The 22,500-nt window shown below is 40.4% G+C and overlaps 2 protein-coding genes and 1 non-coding gene across 4 annotated transcripts in view; 1 reads left to right on the top strand and 2 right to left on the bottom strand.

Moving 5' to 3' along the window:
• Positions 1 to 11,205, bottom strand: part of LOC123512973 — a 12,158-nt gene extending 953 nt beyond the window's left edge. The window contains 14 exon segments of the mRNA XM_045269727.1: positions 1 to 421; positions 1,491 to 1,666; positions 2,417 to 2,503; positions 2,807 to 2,880; positions 2,883 to 3,525; positions 3,528 to 3,650; positions 3,860 to 3,958; positions 5,758 to 5,873; positions 6,945 to 7,058; positions 7,434 to 7,524; positions 7,613 to 8,200; positions 8,427 to 8,496; positions 8,896 to 8,966; positions 11,047 to 11,205. The exon segment at positions 1 to 421 is cut by the window's left edge and continues 953 nt beyond it. Of these exon segments, the coding sequence (XP_045125662.1) occupies positions 220 to 421; positions 1,491 to 1,666; positions 2,417 to 2,503; positions 2,807 to 2,880; positions 2,883 to 3,525; positions 3,528 to 3,650; positions 3,860 to 3,958; positions 5,758 to 5,873; positions 6,945 to 7,058; positions 7,434 to 7,524; positions 7,613 to 8,200; positions 8,427 to 8,496; positions 8,896 to 8,942 (2,430 nt within the window). The 5' untranslated portion in view covers positions 8,943 to 8,966; positions 11,047 to 11,205 and the 3' untranslated portion in view covers positions 1 to 219.
• Positions 2,210 to 2,339, bottom strand: LOC123513355. The gene has a single exon (XR_006677323.1). It is a non-coding gene; the product is annotated as a small Cajal body-specific RNA 8 (non-coding RNA).
• Positions 11,206 to 19,286: 8,081 nt separating the features above from the next.
• Positions 19,287 to 22,500, top strand: part of LOC123513158 (cytochrome c oxidase assembly factor 6 homolog) — a 15,434-nt gene continuing 12,220 nt past the window's right edge. Inside the window, exons 1-2 of one of the 2 annotated variants that reach the window (XM_045270079.1) lie at positions 19,287 to 19,350; positions 20,273 to 20,300. In XM_045270079.1, the coding sequence (XP_045126014.1) occupies positions 20,281 to 20,300 (20 nt within the window). In that variant the 5' untranslated portion in view covers positions 19,287 to 19,350; positions 20,273 to 20,280. The remainder of the gene's footprint in view (positions 19,351 to 20,272; positions 20,301 to 22,500) is intronic. The other variant, XM_045270080.1, reaches the window with a different exon arrangement.

The raw sequence follows: 22,500 nt of genomic DNA on the forward strand, positions 1-22,500 counted from the left end.
CTCTCCTACAAACACAAATGTATATTAAGTTTGGATTACACTAATAGGACAGCAGTTATAATAAATTTCCCCTTCCCCCTTTCATCTCACTAACAGCACAAAGACCTGTGCAAAGCATAGTACATAGAATTATTATGCTCACCAGATAAAAGTTTATTCTATAAAAATACTGGAAATCAATATACTACTATATAAAAACGTGGAAGTTGCATTTCCTCATCAGTTATTATATAACTGCTCCAGTTGTTCCTTCAAGCTCAACTTCAGCATACCTACATTTCTGCGAGAGTGTGGTGTCATTGGGGCAAGAGATGGTCGCTCACAGTCACCCACCAGAATAGTGAAGGGGGAGGTGTCTCCTTGGTAAGGTTCTGCAAACTCCTCCTCTTTGATACTTGGTTCGTGGAATGTCCTTGTTAATCTGTAAAACAAAGAGGTGATACTTGTGTGATAACAGATGGCTGAATCTGTACCATACCATATTATATATAACTACAGTACCATGAAATTAAATGCTGATCAGCACAATTATTTTGTTCAGTTATTTAATGTAGTGTTCCACATACAATTAAACACCATCCCCTGCATACCACCAATCAACACTTTGCTACCAGTAGCAAACACATCAAATCTAATAAACTGATGAAACTGTCTAGTTAGGCACATGAAGGTGTTTTGCTTCCCTCACAAAGTGTAGGAGTAGGATAAAGCAAGCAAGCAAGCAGCGTGTCCACCCCCACAGGCACGCATGCTCTCTCGCTCTCTCTCTCTCTCTCACACACAGGCACACACACACACGAGCATGCCCTGGCAGGGAGTAGATGTGAAACAGCTGAGCTCCAGTGTAAACAAACCAGCAAACCATCATACTGCATACCTAGAATAGAGCTATCTATGTTTTAGTGCTGGTCCTGTCTTCATATAGAGAAAAGAGGTTTTAAAGTGTGGCATGAACATAGCTCTTTTCTTGTAAAGCACAACTAGGTAAATACATCCCCCCCCCACACACACACATTGTGCTGAAGTAAATGATCATACATTGTTCAAATTATTTGGTACAGACATACTTTTATCATTATAAATTGGCTACTGACAACTTAAACTAATAACTATGGCCAGAGAATGCTACAACTTTTAAAGTAATATACCATTCCATTTGTATTGAGCAGTACTTGACCTGTTGCAATATTCTAGTTTTATTGTAAACCTGAACAAAAATAAAACCTCACCTAGAAATTTGATTTATATAACACCTATTCAAACGGGATTACAAGAAGCAAGACTGCAAAATATGAATATTACCATACTGTGTAAATGGGACCAAAAAACACTGGGAAACTGTTAAGTAGGTGTGCTGTCTGTGTGCCCTGATGATGTGGATGTTGCTTTACCTGTAGCTATTGTTGTACACATATACAGTACATCAATTAGTCATATTGTAGATAATACAGCAAATCAAACAAGAAAATACAATGTACTACAAAGCAAACCTCTTGTCCTGCTGCCGCCGCCTCCACTGTATCTGGTGATTCCTGATGTCCAGCGGCATCTTGGGACTCACCCACTCCGCCCCACTCTGGTCAAGGGGGCAGTGCAACTCTTGTGTAGCAACATCATCTTCACAAGCACCACTCTCACCTTCAGCTTGGTCTTGCTGAGAGCTCTCCTGTAAAAAAAATATATATATATATATCTACTTGTATCTCAGGCCAACAATCTCACATTGGGCAGCCCAGGAAAGAATGAATAAATAAATAAAATAATGGAAACTAAACATCAGAAAATTATTGAAAATCTTAGTGTTAAATAAATAAGCAATGCACTACAGTACAATTTACCCATTCCCTTCCAAACTGTTTGAAGTTCTTCCCTGTGAACCTCAATGTATCTACTTTGTATCTTAATTTCACCTCCAAATATTTTCCTGAACTGCCATTCATCATCCTATCCATTAACACTCAATACTAATCTTTGTCTATTATCTAATTTCTTGCATCACTTTATATTTCAGAGACCATAATCATTGATACAAGGAAAAATGTAACTAAATACTGCTTATTCATTCATGCACCACTCATTTACAAAATTAATCTGCCCACTTGACACCAACTATAAAATGAGGAAATAGTTATTAACTACATCTCATAAAGGCAGATAATGAAATAAGTTAGTTTCCTCAACAATAAAACAATCTAAATGGCAAAAGATTACATGTGTACCCCGTATCTGTCCACACTGGATGACTTGACAACAGTGTGGTCATCAGAAGGTAAGCATTGATCTCCGGGCAGCTGTGACAGTTGTGGCGTGCTGCAACCACACTGTGTATCTTGTGCCCAGATGAGGACAAACAACAAACTGGGAAGCTCAGTATAAAATAGTCTCACACTCCTCAACAGAACTAAACTATACCCACCTTTACTTCACTTTCCTCTTGTTGGTCCTCTAAGAACATGGCTTTTAGTCTTTTTAACGGTGATATTGAAGTTGCAAAACTCTCCATCTGCAAGTCACACATTTGTTAAATCTACATTACTCCATTTTAAAATCATGTGTGAATAAATAAAATACAATAAGCATGTCACTTGAACCTGATATTTAACTCTACTTTTACTTGTATATACATAAAGACAGGCAAGGTTAGGTGTCTAGACTCTTATGAGGCAACATAACATGTATAAAATATACTCTTGAGACTGTTGCTAAGAAGAAACAATTACAGAAAATTAAGTAAATACTTAAAGCATTGGTATTCTTGTTCAGGAAAGGCAAAACAAAATTAAATAAAAATATTTAAAATACATACCAGTTTCTTTTGCTTCATTTCCAGACGTCTTGCATTAGTTTTATCCTGAATCAGGACTGCTTCAGCATTCAATTTTCTTGTTCCTTCAGAAGCTTTTCAATATCATCTATGACTTTGAAATTTATAAGCTTAGTCTTGTCAAAGTTAATGGTGGTGTTTGTGGAGGCATCAACTTTACTGAACTTGACACTTGTCACTGTATCCTGCATTGTCTTCTCTTCATGTAAGCATTCACTGTTTGATGGGGTCACTTTGCTCACTGATTGAGGCTGTAAAGGTAACTGTGTACCAATTACCAAACTTCTTCTTGACTTTAAATGTTTCTTTAACTCCCTAACACTTGATGTTTTAGATGAAACTGAAGAACCAATCAACTTAGAAGTGCTCTTTGGTTCTAAGTTCATACTTTTTCTCTTCATTGGAGTACGGACACAAAGGACAGCAGCACTTCTTCGTCTTTGTGCTCTCCTGGTGGACCTTGGAGGTTCAAGGATATTAATATTCTTCACAGTACTTATACTTGAGCAGTTGTATGTGGTAGGTTCCTGTAGGGAGCAACTGGGAGCATCATGGTTTCCTGGTTGTGTTCTGTGCCACAGCAAAGCTTCACTTGATGGATTCACACTTTTGTTAGTAATAAGAGGGGCAAGTCTTGACACCTGCTGTTCCATATTTGGATGTGATGGGGCTGAATTATCTTCTGGCTGCTGGCGGGTTAAAATACTCCTTCTTCTGAACCTGAAGTCTGCACACCACCATCAAGGAGGCTCTTCTTGATTATAGGCTCACAAACTTTATTTTCTTGTTTTTGATCTCCACAATTTTGAAGAACAGATGCTTTATTCTGAAAATATGTACAAGACACATTACTAAATTATAATAGACTGATTTGTACCAGTAAAACAAAAAATGGAAAACCCTTGTATTTTAAAATAAACTTTTTTGAAAAGTTTAATAGTTATATTTTGGTCATCAAAAATATGACTTCTAATTGTATTGTACCCTCTAAGACACACAATTACAAAAAGAAAGACTGCTAAAAAAGTCTCTCACCATGATAGGTGTCTGAGCCAACATGGAGAGGGGGACAGTCTGGTCCTCACTGTCATCTCCTTCATCTCCACTCTCAAATGCCAACATCCTCCGACACTCCTGTGGGGAAGTAGCAGGTTGACACTCATATACACAAGAAAATAAAGCGAGCTGCAAGAAGCCATTAGCCCTACACCTAGCAGTTCCCGTAAGGAAGACAACTACCTACTTACTTTCACCTATCATCTCTATGCATAAATTTGTGTAATCTTCTTGTAAAGCTTTCTAATGAGTCAACACTAATAATCTGATTCCACTGTATTCTTGTACCACTCAATTTGAGAGTAAATTTCTCCCTTTCTCCCTCTACAACTAACTTTTTTTTTCAAGTTTGAAATTATTATTTCTTGTTCTGTCTTCATCACTGATCCCAAGAAATTTCTCCTCCTTTTAAGTTATATCCTTTACAACCCTTTATTTTCTATCAGATGTCCTCTTAACCTATGCCTCTCTAAGGAATGTATATTTTAAAAGCTTCATTCTCATCTAGTATGGGAAATCCTTCATTCCCAGCATTAAACCTTTAGGTAATTCCTTGTACTCATTCTAATAATTCCATATCCTTTCAATAATATGGAGATCAGAAGTAACTCTAACTCCTGATATTCTTTTTGTCATCTGATCCTACCAGTGTTGCATAAATAACACTTATCTCAAGATTTAACAAACAGTTATAGAGAAAAAAATTTCCTTTCAACATAACGAAATGCATATACTGTCATCACTTACAGTGCTACCACTCTAACACCAAGGTTTGGGAGGGATCAGCGAGACCATTCCCTGTCTGCAGAGATGCTGTATTTCTTGTACTAAAGTCTGTTCATCCAAAGAATCCAGGCCGAAACTGCCAGTTCGGTTGGCAGCCCTGCCCACCCCTGCCGCCACTGGACCTTCCCGACACTTAAATTTTCTTCAAGCTATAAACTTGTATATCTATTGAGTTAAGTGAAGAAAAATAAATGTACTTGAAGAAAATTTAAGAGTCGGGAAGGTTTAGTGGGGCGGGGGTGGGCAGGGCTGCCAACCGAACTAGCAGTTTCGGCCTGGATTCTTTGGATGAACGGACTATAGTGATGTGGCATTGCTGTGATATATGTAACAGACATCACAGATCAGTAAATGTATACTACCACTGTAATTCAAAGTAAATATTCTGGTACTGTACATTAAAGAAAAAAAAACTTTATATGCATGAAGTACTTGTACAACAATAATGAAATATAGCATACTTATTTTACATGTTGCTGAGAAAAATAGAATAGCTTTTGCAGACTTTCTCCTTATCTCTAAGAAGGGTAGGTAATGAAACAATACTTTTAATACTGCTGGAAGGGATATCAGTAGATTGTGTGTTGTTTGCATAATAAAAATAAATATGTTGAAAGTCAGCGCGTGGCAACACTTAGGCCTACACACCCAGCCCTCACAAGTCCCATGTCACCTGTGTGACCAGGGATGGGTTGCATACTTGGCTTTTACCTCTTGGATGGTATGGAAATAAAATCAGAACGTACTATACAATGCAACTGCATCACTCACTACATAAAATTTATAAGCATGTGGCGTTCAAACACCCATGTGCACCCTCCCTCCACACACACAAAGCCTCACGGTACCAGGTCATTGTTAACCAATCAGCGTACAGGAGCCACAGCATTACCGCAGGCAGGGGAATACCCTCACTGTCTAAGCTAAAACCTTGGTTTTAGAATGCTCTGTTTCAAAGATCTAGATCAGCATGAAAATATATTCAAGTATTTTTTGTTCACAAGCTAAAATATTACTTTATCTAATCCTCACAAAGTACCCATGATCAATACTACTATAATTTGATTAATACAAATAAAATTTCATCTTACCTGTTGCTTTTTCCTCTCTGTTTTATTTGTCACTGGCAAATCTTTCTGTTGGCTGGTTCTTCTTAAACTACCAAGTGGCAACCGGTGACTGAAGCGCGATCTGCCTACTGAATTACCTGTGAATTTTACATTTCAATAATCAACAGAGAAATAAAATATCTGAATGCTCAGTGTGTGGTATACCTACATTTTAGTAAAAAAAATCAAGAAAAACATAGAAGGAAAGAGGAGAGAGAGAAAAGGAAAAGAAGATAAACGGAAGATAACGGCGTCTAGCTGGTCAGTCATAAATGACCTCCTAAATAGCAGAAGTCAATAACAGATGTCAGAGTCTGACAAAAGGAGGCCAGGTGTCTCAGGTAAACAGAGCTTGGGACAAGGGCAAGGAAAGGAATGTTACGGGAGTGTTGTTGTTGTGCTCATCTAAATTGTACAATGTCAAAAAGCTCCACCCTAAGTAGCCATGGTAGGCTGATCACAAATGTGAGGTGGGTCATGTAGTTTTGAAGTGTACTACAGTATATATTGTGTGTAAGAATACATGGGGATTGTGACCTTATTATGAAGAAATAACTGTTAAGACAAAGTGTAATTTTTTTTCTTTTTTCCAATGTTTGCCAAAACTAGATGCATCTTATGAGCCCATGAGTAGTTACGTTGGGTGGACATTGTGTACAGAATTTTGAAGTAATTGTGATATATGGATATATAGATGAAGAGAGGAAGTTGTAATCATTGCATCATTGCATATGAGATTTATTGATGAGTGAAGTTACGTTGTGTGGATATATAGATTGAATAGAGGAAGTTGTAATATTTGTCGGTGGAAAAGACAACTATAAGTACAGTATTGGTGATTGTCATTTTGCCGGCAACATTTTGAACATCTTATGTATACATATTATCTATTAAGTAAATTTAGAAAATTTGCTTGAGTATTTACAACCAGTAGCCAGGAGAAATTATGCAAGATTGTGCAACAGCTCAGAGTGGAGCACAAGTGAATGAACACATTACAAAACTTTTTACACCTGCCATCTCCTCACGCCAGTTATCATTTACACAGACCAAACACACTGAAGTAAACATCAACAAAATGTTGTGCTCAATGCCTCTCCTGTAAAAACCATGCAGTCTCTGGTAAAAATGTCACGCACAGTGGCTTCCTCCCTTAAAGAAATACTAACCTGGTTCCTGTCCTGAGGGAGCTCCATCACTTTCTCCTGAGACTGATGCTCTCTCTACAGAGGACTGAGATACCAGGGCTCTCCGTTGTGCAAAGTCCAGCATAGATCTCCTTCCTTCAAAGAACAAAATTAAAGTAAAAGATTAATCTAACAAACATTCAAATACACATCCACACTATGAAAAGATCTCAAAATAAAAATTCTTAACTCCATAACTTTTGGTGAAAATACTTAAGGAAAGAATCTGTGAAAATAAAGAAATTTCAATGTAGCTATTTAAATATCTATTATATTTCTCTAACATCCACATCTTTGTGAACATTCCACAATACTGTATGAAAAATAAAATAAAAAATAATAATATAATACCATAATTTCTTTGCTTCACTTTTATGTAAAAAGTGCATAAAAGGTATTATCCTTTACATCACAAATAACTGAGGCTACAAAAGATGCTATCCACATTAATTCATGTCAATATCTACTTACGTGTTCCACTTAATCGTCTTCTTCCTTCTGCCACAACAAAGCGCGATTTTTGTTCAGTCTTTTTCTCACTGGCTGGCTCTTCCTGATTGTCCTGGACAGAAAACCAAAACATGAACAAAATTCTTAAAACATTCATGTCTCAAGCACTGAAGACTTCAGACAATATGAAGTACACTTACCTTTTCAACTCTGAAACTGTTTGAGCGGAAGGAAACAACATTTGCCTCCTCCTCTTCATCTTCAAGAATTCTTTTGTGCTCATCTCTACTTTTAGAGGAATTTTCAGCTGTATCATCTTGAATCTTTGTCTTTAAATCTCCCTTACGCTTCAGCAAACTACTCCTCCTCTTGAAGCGTGATTCAAATGTGAGCTTTGGAATTCCAGAGTCCCCAAGTACATTTTCACTATTATCACCTTGACTCACTGGAAACTTGGTTGTTGAAGAATACATGTTATTAGTTTTGTCACTTCTGTAACCTTCATTAGCTGTGGTGTTGGTACTCCATGGAGACCTATATCCAGCGTTTGTAAAATTAGGTGCGCACGACCTTCGCTGATGACTTCTCCTGAAACTGGTGACAGATTTGTAGCCATGCTGCTTCTTGGCAGACTGAGTGCCCAGAACTCGAACCCCATCTGTAGCTTCCATAGAATTATTCACATCTCTAAGGGGTATGAGAGGACCTCTTCTTTGAATCCCATGCAGCTTTGTAACAGAGGAAACATTATTTTCTCCATCACTTCTGGGGGTTTTGTTACATGTGCTCTGTTAATGAGGAAAACATTTTGAGATTAAATTTGGTGTTTTGCATTGAATACAACATACTACAATAAAAGTGGCTTTCACAGTTTAAAGGAACTTGATTATCTCCTCTAAATACCTATCATATGAACAACTTGAACATTTAAGCTGTAAAGAAAAGCTCTTTAGTACTTATATACAGCATTATTGTCAATTTAGATAGAAGTCAAGCAATGCCATCAACACAAACCTCATTCCAGATTGAAGATTGCCCACTACTGGAATCTTGACTCGCAGACTGCAGCAGACTCCTCCTCCACCTGAGTATAATAATTCACATGTATGAGACCAACCACAAAAGGAAACTACTCCTGTGATGGAGAATTAATAATAATGTTTTTAATTTACTACTTGCATGATATCACCTCTGAAGAGATTTTGTAAATATTTTTCAATATCTGAACACAGACACAAGGCCAACTCAAAGTAAAGAATTTCCAGTAGATACTCACAAGAAACACAAGAAAGAACATACACACAAAATTCCCGAGAAACTAAAAGGTGCTACAACTTCAGAATACACTAAGGCCACATAATATTCATAATTATCTATGTAGCACAACAATAAAAAAAATTAAGATAGGATTCCTGCATTGAATGAAGAATAAATCAACATACTCTTTCATTAAAAATAACTGATGTGAAAGTGCATGACTAACCTGCCAAAGCGAGGTCTGGGGCAATAATTATTCTCTTCCTGCTCCATTTGGTCTCAGAATGTATCAGACACCTGGAAACATTAGAAAACTTAAGTACATAGAAAAACAAAAAATATTTTGTTTTGTGTCAAGCTGAATGTTACATATTTTCAGTGTCCCTTAGAGAAACACCTTCATTTAGCAGAGCCCTGGACCAGGGAGCACAAGTCCCATGATACCCAACATGACATGACATGACATGAAGGCCTTTATCTTTACCTTGGATTCCCCACTAGACTATTTTGTGTCATGTCACCAAAACATACGACAACAATAGAGGACAACAATAAAAGGATGGCTAGTCATGGATGCAGTATAGAAATCAGATTATGACATCCTTACCAGAAGAGGAAAAATAAAAAGATGACAGCAGCTCAGTGCTTTCTGGAAGGAATAACACAGAGAACTATATACAACCATGACAAATTTTGTAATCAGGCAAATAAACAGCTAGTGTATTTGGGAGATAATTAAGAAACTGGGACAATTTTCAGGGATACTAATATAGTATAAACCCACACCATGTTAAAAAGGCCAGAGGGAGAATCCTTCCTATAAAATTTGTAACAAGGAGTATCAACAACAGACAAATTGGCAGCTGGAGTAAGGCCAAGCTTTAACCTTGGGAGAAGAAACAGTAACGGTCCAATATAACTCCAGCACTCATCTTTTTACTATTTTCTTCCAGACATTAACAAAACCCCCTGTATACATAGGTACAATACAATAGTACAAAGCGGTGGAAAAATGCCACCAACCCTCCACTCCCAACAAGCTTGGTTATCTGTGGGAATGTGGGGTTTTGGGCAAGCCGAGACAAAAATGAGTAATTTCTAGGGGTAAATTATTATGTTTGGTTAAGGTTAGATCATGTAATGCATGGTTGCGATTTTTTTTCTAATCCAGCATGGCATGAAGTTTTCACTAGCTTGCTTGTGTTGTCATTATTGTATTATGCTTCTCTGGTGCATTAGGAAGCATTTTAATGGTATTTTTACAATGTTACACCATAATCAACATGGTTTTCCTTACCCTTCTCATCTTATAAAGCTTCTCATTCTGAGCAATATGAACCCATCCTAAGTGTGAGTATGGTGTAAGACTATAAATTTACTGTTTTAATTGATTTTGGTCACATATTTACTGGGTGTTAGATAATTCTAATAATTTACTCTCCAGAAATTATGAGATTTGTTTCACCAAGCATGTCGGGGGTAGAAGATTGAAGGCATTTTTCTACTACTTTATAATATTGTGTTACATGTATACAATGGGTTCTGTAAAGATCTGAAAGAAAATAGTAAAACAATAAGGTACTGTAGTTACACTGGGCCTGCTATAACTCCAGTGCCTTATTTTATTACTATTTTCTAGAATTTAGTGAGAACTTCACGAGGAAAGGAATTCCATACACTGACACACCTCAAAGAGAAGAATCTTCTAGCCCCCAAGAAGCTGTGAGAATGCTAAATCTTAAAAGGATGCCCTCAGGTGATATTCTAGATAGCCATATTAAATATATCATTTGGACTGATGGTACATAGATTATGAAAACTATTCCAATACTTTTAAGAGGTCTGGCCAAAATAGCCTACCCTGGACTGAATATAAACCAAGAGTCTGCAGGCATTGTGCATAGGAGAGATGTTCCAGAATCTGCTCCATCGATGCGTCTGGTCCACTTTCATTGATTCCAGCACGTGAAGATCTCCTACTAGACCAATGTTCCAAACACACGAGGAATACTCCAATAGACAGCGAGTGAGAGTTTTTAATAGCGTCAACAAAATTAGCAGATCTGCAGTCGGTGCTTCGTAAAAGATTAGTAGATAGTCCCGACTCCTGAGGCTTTATTAACAATTGCTCTAACACGGAGATTAAATCTAAGAGTAGTGTCCTCTATCACAATCTCAGTATACACCAGAATATAACGCGTCATCAAAAACATAACAGCTTCAGGCGCGTGACTGCCGCACCAGCTGACACGAGTACGTACGACAAAGTTTAAATCCCCGAGGCATCCCTGCCAACCCCCCGCCGGCAGGACACACATCACCTGCACCAGTGACACCACCACCCCCTACTTCACATGTCACAATTTCTGTATCCTACCTTCTTCTGTACGTCACAGCAAGTACTCCTTCACTACAGACTGCCCTCGTCGTCTTGGCTCTGATGCAGAAATCAGTAAATGCGCGGCGTCACCACAGCTACACTTTCAAAACAGAGGGACGCAGGAATGGCTGGTGGCTGTCGTTCGCTCAGCGCCGCCTTGCCAACGGCGCGCAATAACTTTTTAAATCTTTCTCCCTCTCTTCAGCATCATAATTTTATTTTAAAAGTTAAATATTTCAAATAAAATAATAAAATCAATGATTTTATATCATCAGGAAGTATAGACAGCTTAACACAAAATATGGATGTTCAGTGTCTCATCCAATAAACTCACTAGATATACTCACTAAAACAGTATAACTATCTAGTTTCATGTTTCGCGTTATGACTGAGTTGTGTTCGTTGATTTCCTAACATAATATGATATGAAAATGTTATTTATTTATGTAAATGTATCCCTACCTACACATCACCTATAGTAAAACTAAATTGTACTGACCCGTAAGGTGTTCACCATTCTGTCGTTACTCAAGTACCAACTAGTGTAATTTCACAACGATATGAAGCTTATAAATCTCCCTCCGTTATTGCAAGAAATTGGTGCCTGAGATCCCCGTGATTACGTGATGCGTGATAACGAAAGTAAAGAATTAACAGGAAATAAATAAAGGTGCCCCAGTCCAAAATGGAGGCTGCTTTATGTCCGTTCCGAGCCATGCACACCTTGGTAAATTTCTTTAGTTTCATCCATAATGTCACGGGTGTCTACTACTAGATTGCACCTTCCCATGGTGGCGATGTATCTTTGAAGATGTTACTTTAGTTTTTACCAGGATCATGTTGGCACTCCTTTAAGCGTTACTGGTAGCTGTTAGGGATGCTATGTTAATGCAGGATTTTATTGTGTCTTTCTTATGGACACACACACACACACACACACACACACACACACACGTAATTAGGGCTCCAATTTGACGAAGAGAACAAGGGCCCCACGAGTTCCAACCGATGTGACGCAATCAGTCGCTGCACACAGCTGTGCATGGTGTGACAAGGCGTAGACCACATGAATTTGACTGTCTGAAATATCCTAAAGGGGCCCCCTGAGTCTTGATGAATAGTATTTATGTACCTTTCACATGTCTTGAGAGTCCCATACAATTGTTTGCCTGAGGCCCATGGGAACCTTGCAAAGCCACTGCTCACCGCGCGCGTGCACGCACGCACGCACGCGAACGCGCACACACGCACCTACAGACCGGAAATGTTCTTATACAAATAACCCCAATACCCAAAACGACCAGTCCTAAGTCGTTAGAGGTTAGACGAATTAAGACCCGTAGCAATTACAACTAACCCAAGTTTAGTATGCGAAAGGTTTGCAGCTGTATGGAAAACATATATTCAACCAACTAGACTTACGTCAATATGGCAATATTAAATCTTCATCCACCAATCATTATTTCATAAATTTTTTAGCTTAATTCATAGAAATTTAGATGAAAGATTATCCTCAGTAACAGAAGTATTTTTAGATTTCACTAAAGCTTTTAATTCATTAAACCATAATAGCATTCTTACAAAAGCATTACAACTGGGACTCAGAAAGTATTATGTTTTGACTAACCAATTTCCTACACAACCGCCAACAAGCAGAACTTTAAATTTCAGAGTCACAAACAGTTACCTGCGGAGTGCCCCAAGGAACACGAATGGAAGGTTTGCCTATATTTCTTAATATTGATTAATGATGCTCTCCAGAACACAGAGCAGTGCTGGAAATATACTTTGATGATACCACCATCGCGTCATCTGTCACCAACAGCAGTCCTGACTACAGCAGTATCAAGTCAACCCTTAAGACGAAATCACAACTTGGACCAACCTTAACAATGTCGCCATCAACAAAGCTAAGACTGTAATCATGCATTTCAATCTAGCATAAAAACCAAACACATACCCCACCACCCCTCAAATTAGGAGACCACACCATAGAAGTAGTCAATTCCACCAAATTATTAGGTATGATAATTAATGGCAAATTGAGACCCACTTGTCAATTCATACATCTCCTCATCAACTTGCTGCTTGCACATGTTAAGAACTCTAAAGAAATCATGGGGTCTCAGCCAACGATTTAGTACAACTTTTCAACACATTTATCTTACCCAAACTATGTTACGCCTCCCCTGCTTGGCTCTCCTTCTTAACGATTACACACACAAAAAAAAAGAAAATAAATAAATAAATAGAAATAAGGAGGGGGGAATACAGAAGAGAGCTTTGAAAATAATCATTAGCCCTAATCTCACCAACTATCAAGATGCACTCATCCAACTGAGCCTACGGGCAGTATCAGACCTCCACCGGCCACAGTTACAGAAACCAAAATTATACTCAACAACCCAATATACTGTCACTTCCTACCCCCTGACGCCCCACGCTACAACGAGCAGTCCGCCACCACAACAAGCTTGTCCCCATACCACCTCCCACCACCGACCCTTACAAGAAAAGCACAATTCTTACTACGTACTGTCAAATTTATTAATACGTAATCACCTTTGTTATATATACATTCAGATTCTTGTTTTCATTTGCACCTTAAGTACAAAATCCCGTTTTCAATTACCTCTATCGACCAGACGTAATTTTTTCACTCTAACTGCTGGAGTTGTGACCTTTGAAGTTTTGCATATACTCTAAAACTATTTCTTTTTACTATGGGGCCCTTCAATATATATTTTCAGCCTCTCAGCAGCCTTTTGTATTAATAAGCCGTTAAATATTATTACTATCATTACTTATTATTATTATTATTATTATTATTATTATTATTATCATTATCATTATTATTATACATTTTCATTATCACACACACACACACACACACACGACAGCATGCGGAATAGGGCGCCAGCTGCCATCACACTCCGTGATGCCTCATTAAATAAAGATGGGTGGACACACACACACACACACACACACACACACACACACACACACAAATGGTAGTTTAGAATTGAAGCACTAGTCATACAGCTTCTGATTAGCGCTACTCACTCACCAGCGCACACACACACACACACACACACACACACACACACGACAGTTGAATTTGTAGCAGTGTAGTGTTACCACATTACCCCACCACCAAACCACATATACCACATTTCCACATCACACCATACCATACCATACATACCACGGTTTCCTTGGCAACTTGACACAGCCCGATACTGCTCGACACGGCCTCCTCGCCCCACCCCTGGCCCCGCCCCTGTTACTAGAGCAATTACACGGGACACATTAATGGTGATTTCACGGCTTTTCCATGTGTTTCTAAGTGTTTTCATGACCCTGGCTGGAGAAGGAGGTAAAGGAGGAGAAGGAGGTAAGAGGTAGCATGTGAAGATGAGGAAGGGAGGATAAATTAGCCAGTAGGTGTGTAAAAAAAAAAACATCTCGGCCTTAGGGTACATTTTTTTTCTGCTTTATTAACGGAGTTGGCACTGATTTGATATTTGATATGTTACTAGCAAAGTGTGACGAGGTTCAAGCCATAATGCAATCGAGTTTAGCTGTGTGTTTTTTTTTTTTTCAAGAAATAACTGATTAATCATTATGAATAAATATACTTTTCTTATTATCGCGCTTAGGATTGTTTTGGTGTTTGCTATAAAACTTTAAAAATATGAGAAACATGATGTAAGTAATGCTATCCAAGAATATCTGGTCTAACTATTCGTAATTTCAAATTTGAAATTTTATTATGACAAAGTGAAAAAATAAAAATTCTTTATATGACGAAAAATTTGTTTTGTTTCTATGTGTGGAAAGCAAAAATTTTTCGTCTTCAGAAAACATAATATAATGTAGTTTGGCTGAGTTTTGCATGTCGATATTTTGAAGTTTTTGTGACCCCGTTGGTACAATAAACACACTGTTCGTTAGACACCGCTCTCTTGACCCTGTACCCGGTACGGTTTTTATTTGTTGTGTGTTTGTTAAAGTATTTGCCGCGTCAGAAAATGTAGTGCATTCCAGTCTGGGCGCCTTCTTTCTTTTCTCGATTTTCAAAATGAATTACGTACGTAAATATTGGGCCAGAGAAGGCACATCATCCGTGCCTTCTTCCTTGGTGAGTCCATCAGTGTTGACTTCCACTCGCCCTGTGTTTCCAGACTCAAAGAGTACAGGAAAGCCAGAATTAATGACGAATATAGATAAATAACCCACAAAGTGTCTTGAATGAAACAATGGTGATGTCCTTGTTCATATATGTCCACCATCACGTCATCGAACCCAAACACAGGCCGGTGCTCCGCCCTCCCAGTCTCTCTTCTCTTAATGTTTCACTCAATTTTCACGGTTTTCAAGGCATTTCCAGATATTTCTCCACAATGAAATGAGTTAGTGTAGTGAGAGGAGGAAGAAGGAGAAATGGAAGTGTGTAAAGGAGTGTAGTATGGTAGTGGTATATTAGCAGTAGTAGAAGTTGCAGTTGTTGTTATATAGTTGTTGTTATAGAAGCATTATTATTGTTATCGACAGTGTAAATGAAGTATATGCATGCGTGTGTGGGGGGGGAGGGGAAGGTTACGATATGTCCAAAATTAGCCTGGACTATCATAACATATATACACAAGTTAAACTTTAATAAGGATATCAGACTTTTACACCCTTGTTTGGCTATTGTGGAGGAGGAGGAGGAGGAGGGGAGAAGAGAAAGCCTTTTCTTCGCTCCGTATCTTACTATGCTTAAAACAAAATGAACCATCTTGAGAGAGAGAGAGAGAGAGAGAGAGAGAGAGAGAGAGAGAGAGAGAGAGAGAGAGAATTGATATAACACAGCACTGTTATTAAAAGCGTCTTATGAGCTTTGTATGTTTGTTTATCCTGTTGCTGAGGGGCGCGCATCGTTGCCTCTCTGGATCGCATCTGTCAACAACAGCAATGGATACTCGGGACGGTTGGCATGGCGGGCAGATAACACGATTCCTTTATTGTCCCTTGGTATGCCTATGACGAAGGCAGTGCGGTAGGGTGCGCATGTTTAGGGGGTGAGTGTAAGAGGTGATGCAGGAATGAGGGGTAAAAATATAGGGAACTAAACATTATATTTTCTCCGCCCCCACACCAATCTCTCTCTCTCTCTCTCTCTCTCTCTCTCTCTGGCTGCATTAGAAAATATCCCTGGAAAAAGCTCACCATTCGTTTTCCTTTCCTCTTTACGTATATGCATCAGTACATGGCTCAATAAACACTCCAAAAGAAAAGAAAAGAAAGAAAATGTCAGTGTGTTCTATGGGAAACTATAATAATTTGGGATTTCACAAAAAAAAAAAAAAAAAACAATATAAAGAAAAAAATAAATGAAACAAAAAAAAATAATAAGCGGTTAGCGCGTTAATGGATACACGCCACCATGACATCAAACCCACGCCAGTCACGGCCACCGTAGCATTAAGAGTCAACAACCTTTAAAGTGGTATGCTGCGTCCAGCCTAATGATCTACTCCCGCGTATTCTAAACACAATAACAAACGCTACACTAAAAATACCACGTGCATTACATAACGTCGGGTGGGGCAGGGGCAGAGGCAGGCGCGTGTGGCATGGAACACGGGCGTGGGGCGTGAGGCGTGGGGCGTGTCCTTGGTGACGGCCTGCAGCCCCGCACCGGTAACCTGGCCTCCGCAGTGCCTCCCGGGACTCCCTGCCAAGGAAAATGGTGAGTTGGCGCCAAAATCCACCAACCGCTAATGACTTTACTTCAATCACTTGACAAGTTGCACCTCTCTGGCCCCCGCGGTGCAAATACAGCGTACTGCCAAGAATATTCTTACCAAACCCTCCATTCCTTGTCACAGGCTGGCCGGCTCGCTTCCCCGCTCCTTCCCTTACCAGCCACAACGAAAACCACGCATGATTGATTAACCACAACAAGCCGATGTCTTCCAGTGACGTTTTTACAAGTAACTATTGACCAGCTGCTAAATATTCCCTGTCACAGCTACTTACACTCTTCCGTCACCACCACCATCACCACGAATACCATCTCCACTCTTGGCGGGCAGTGCATTACAGCACCAACTACTGCTGTCCGCCAGAGGAAATTATATTAATGATGATCCTGTGTGTGTGTGTGTGTGTGTGTGCATGAGCGTGCATGTGCATGTGGGAGTGTTTACGTGATGGAGCAGCATGCAAAGTTTCCAAATGAAGGAGACGATAAGGAAGACGAGAACGAGCGGTGATAAAGCAAACTGTAAAGATGCAATTTGGCCGAAAGCTGCAGGGAGGAAGGCAGGACAGGTGGAGAGGACAGGAAGACAGGTGGGCGTCGGTGGTATGGGCGTGTGGGCGGCGGCGTCACCTCAGTCGTTCAGAAATAGCTCACCACTACCACTCGCGCACCAACCCGCGTCTGACAACCTGGTGACGACATCGGAAACTACCCGTCACAACACAGCCCGCGACACTATCAGCCAATCACATTCAGATTCGCTACACGTGATGCGGATTGGCCAAGCTTGGGGCAGAGACTTAAAAGAAGAGGAGACGGCTTTTAGTTTTCATCAGACGGACTCATCTCGTAAGCTTACACAACCTGACAAGTTAAAAATTGGCTGATATGCGGCGCCTACCGTTTTGGTCTATTTGTCCTCACTTGTGATTGACGCAGATGGAAGGAGGAGGAGGAGGAGGAGGAGGAGGAGGAGGAGGAGGTTTTGAAATGGAACTGGCGAGTGTTTCCATGACTTGGTGCCAAATGCAGACCCAGAAGTCGTGAATGAAAGTGGTCGTGGCCTGGCAACTCCCGCATCGCCTCGCTGTCTTGTCCTCGCACTAGCACAACACTCGCAGAAGGAGGACGAGGAGGAGGAAGAGGAGGAGGACGAGAGCAATGTCCCTACGCACAAATAACTATTCACTATAAATAAAGACAATAGTTGTGTACGCGTGTGACAAATTGTATTATTTTTACTGACACACACGGAGCGCTGGCCTTCGGGAGGGCTCACAAAAAAAGAGGATAGGAAGAGTCTCTTTAATCCCGCAGCTTAGGGCACGGGAGTTCCAACCAATGGGAAATTCCTCCCATGGGACGAATTTAGGGCCTTCACTGGGGGGATGATTAAAGTGCTACATATCACCAGCCACACCTGGTATTAGCTCCTTATCCGAGAACTTTTTTTTGTCAGGTGTTCTTAAGGTGCCTCGTAAATCAAGGCAAGGTTAAGGTGTGTTGGTGCGCACGTGCATAATATTATCACGCCTGCATTTGTCCTTGTCCTCTCTGCTTGATCATGTACGACTTAACTTTTCATCAGTTAAATCTTGAAATGTAACACTGCATAATAATAATAAGAACATAATACCCATGACTTATTATTGAGAGCGGTAATGCGACGAAGAAAACGAGAGAAAAAAAAATGTCCTTACAATAACATATCCTGAGCATTGAACCCTTTCGAATTCAGAATAAATGGAGGAAAACCTTGAATGCAAATATGTTCTATACACACTGATTCATGCATAGCCACTTCATTGACTTCAAACTCAAGAAAAAAAAGAGCAACAAAATCACGGGAGCATCTCTAGTTTCTGCATAACTTTGTACACTCTATATACAAAGAGGAAAGCTCCGAGGACTGTCACTCCCCATCATCAACAAAAATCCAAGTTTTACAAAGCAACGACTTAACAATAGAGCAATTAAACAAACTGATCTCAGAGTCACGTAATTATCCACACCACTCGATACGCCGCAATACGCGATAACCACTGTCCATGACCCTCGCAGACCCTCCATCTCCCGATCACAGGGCCCTTGAACACCTGGATCGCCGAGGGGTTGTTCTTCAATCACCACCTGTGCGGGGCGGGGTGGGGCGGGGCCAGACGTCGCGGGTGACCCTGAAGGAACCGAAATAGCACCCCGCGGGAAGGGAAATAAGTAATTAACCGTAATGTAACTCAGCACGTTGGCAGATGGCAGATAAATTTTCGTCACCTCAGAGGGTAGGACAAAAAAATACATATACTGAAAATATATATAGTTCTCGTCTCAGGGAGCAAATTATGTAAGCTTGTGGGTGGGTGAGGGAGGATGGGCGGCTGGGTGAGGGCGGGATATGGCTGGATAAGGCCTGGTGTGGGCGGAGCAGGGTAAGGGTGGGCGGGGCAGAGGTCGGGACAGGAGAGGGCGGGTCGGGACGAGGCGGGGCGGGGCGGGGCAGGCGCGGGCAAGGCAGTGTAGACCAGGTGGTGAAGAAGACAGGTGAAGCAGCCAGAGTAAGTGGTGCCCCCCGTTACTAGTGTGGCTGACTCCCTCCTTGCTGACCATGCTGCTGAGGCTGACCTGCTGAGCCATGCCGCCTTATTGTCCCTGCTGCTGCTCCTCCTGTTGCTGCTGTGCGCCACGCTCTGTCTGCTTTGTCCCTTCTGTTGTTCCTTCCGCTGCCATAACAGCTAATAGATCCTACAAGAGTATTTTCGTCTACACCTTCTACTGATGCTGACCTGCTGACTTCACTTGCTTTACGAGTATGTTGCTACTTTACTGACTCAATTCTGACCTCAAATACATCTTTTTTATAACCCATACTCCTGCTGACAACGCCCTGCTGACTAGTGCTGACGTTTGGTTATCATACACATTGATTCCTGACGCTGGCGATACTGTATGGTCATTCCTGACGACTAACTGACATTGAGGCCTTTAATACCCTGACCTTCTTGTGCTGGGGGTGGGAGTGATGGGGGAGGCTGCTGACGAAAGTGTGGTGGTGGTGGTGGTGGGGTGAAACAAGGCGCTCCCTCCTGACGTGTCCTTCAGATTGCTTACAAGACTAGCTAACGGCCTTGACACTTCTATCTTGTTGACTCTAGCGCTCGTGTGTGTGTGTGTGTGTGTGTGTGTGTGTGTGTGTGTGTGTGTGTGTGTGATGCAGCTATGTATGTCCGTGTAACCTGACTCCCTCTCACCTGACGAAGGCATTTCACACCTATTTGATTAAAAAAAAGCCCCCCCCAAAAAAAAAAACAACGAAAGGCAAACACACTTATGAGAAAAGAAAAAAAAATAACAACGATAGAAATACATAAAATTCAACACAAGTCTTATTTACGTCAAACATTGCACAGTATACTAAAAATACGAACAATGTATACAATTACCACAACAATACATATCATGACACTCTCTTTCTTGCAGGATCCCTCATGAATATCAGCGCTGGGAGGTGAGTCGTGAGTCGTGAGTCGTGATTCGTGAGTCGAGAGAGACTGAGTCACGAACAAGAGTCGTATGTACCTGAGAGAGAGAGAGAGAGAGAGAGAGAGAGAGAGAGAGAGAGAGAGAGAGAGAGAGAGAGAGAGAGAGAGAGAGAGAGAGAGAGAGAGAGTACGAAATATGTCTGTTCGTATATATAAACGTCAACTAAGTAGCAATATTTTAGCTACGTTAGCATCACAAAAGTTATGTGACACACAGTAACACAACGATTATCTGGCGACACACACACACACACACACACACACACACACACACACACACACACACACACACACACACACACTTGCACAAATAAACACGCAAAGACATTTAAAAACAGTGAAAATTCCAAAACAAAAAGGAAATTGAAATGAAAAGCAATTTGTTTTTATTAATAGAAAGATAATGTTTGTCGACGGGTGAGAGAAAGGAGATAAAGGGAAAGAGCAGGAAGGCGGGGAGGAGGAGGAGGAGGAGGAGGAGGAGGAGGAGGAGGAAAGTGAAAATTGGATAGAATTCAAGACAAAATATGGGATTGTTGCGAATTGAGAGAGAGAGAGAGAGAGAGAGAGAGAGAGAGAGAGAGGTTTATCCTCTAATCAGTTTTCCTATACATTACTTCTCACTCACCACTGGACGTTCAAATACGTTCAAATAGTCCATCGATAGCTATGCACCCTCTCTCTCTCTCTCTCTCTCTCTCTCTCTCTCTCTCTCACACACACACACACACACACACACACACACACACACACACACACACACACACACCAAGAACACGTCATAGCATCATAAAAGTGTATATGCGATGAAAGAGAGAGAGAGAGAGAGAGAGAGAGAGAGAGAGAGAGAGAGAGAGAGAGATTACCTAGAATACTTGCCCAACGTCAGCACAACAACCTCACACCTCACACACACACACACACACACACACACACACACACACACACACACACACACACACACACACACACACACACACACACACACACACACGACCTCCAGCCAAACAGCACTTATAGAAACCTGATTGCTGTCAAAAATATCAATAAACTATAAACAGAAGATTATTTATAGCTTGTAGACGGTCGAGAGAGAGAGAGAGAGAGAGAGAGAGAGAGAGAGAGAGAGAGAGAGAGAGAGAGAGATTGTGACGTTAGGAAAGGGAGAGGTGCAGGGAGAGAGAAGGGGGAATAGAGATAGATAAAGAGAGAGAGGAATGTAGGAAGTAATTGGCGGAAAAATAGAGAAACTGGAAATAGAAAGGAGAGGCAAGAGGAACTGGGGAATGTATGGGGAGGGAGGAAGGAAAAATAAAAGGATAGGGAGAGAGAGAGAGAGAGAGAGAGAGAGAGAGAGAGAGAGAGAGAGAGAGAGAGAGAGAGAGAGAGTAAAAGGGAGAGGTTTTATTTAATTTATATTCAGAAAAGTTTATATGTTCTAATATTAACATATAAATATATACCAGAGAGAGAGAGAGAGAGAGAGAGAGAGAGAGAGAGAGAGAGTGAGTAAAACAAAAATACACTCCTGATCAATCAAGGTTTATATTCACTCCATTATCAAAACACTCTGACGCACGCACGCACACACACACACACACACACACACACACACACACACACACACACACACACACACACACACACACACACACACACACACACACACACACACACACACTCTCTCTCTCTCTCTCTCTCTCTCTTAATCACTCATTCTAATGACGTCAGTTGGAAGAGAGAGAGAGAGAGAGAGAGAGAGAGAGAGAGAGAGAGAGAGAGAGAGAGAGAGAGAGAGAGAGAGAGAGAGAGAGGAAGCAAGACAAATTTATCATCTACACGCGCTGCATTAAATGAAAAAAAAAGTCATCCAAATGAAACTAACTCACAGTAAACCATAATAATAATAATAATAATAATAATAATAATAATAATAATAATAATAATAATAACAATGATAATGATAACAATAATAATGATAACAATAATAATCAAAACTATACAACGTCAACTTCAAACTGTACCAGAATGCATCACGTTAAATCAGCAACAAACGTACGTAACGAAAACTGCATGAGAGAGTGAGTGAGTGAGTGAGTGGGTGAGTGTGTGCGTGAGTGAGTGAGAGGGACAGAAGAAGAAGAAGAAGAAGAAGAAGAAGAAGAA

Source organism: Portunus trituberculatus, chromosome 35 (assembly GCF_017591435.1).
Source record: "Portunus trituberculatus isolate SZX2019 chromosome 35, ASM1759143v1, whole genome shotgun sequence".
In the NCBI taxonomy this organism is placed as follows: domain Eukaryota; kingdom Metazoa; phylum Arthropoda; class Malacostraca; order Decapoda; family Portunidae; genus Portunus; species Portunus trituberculatus.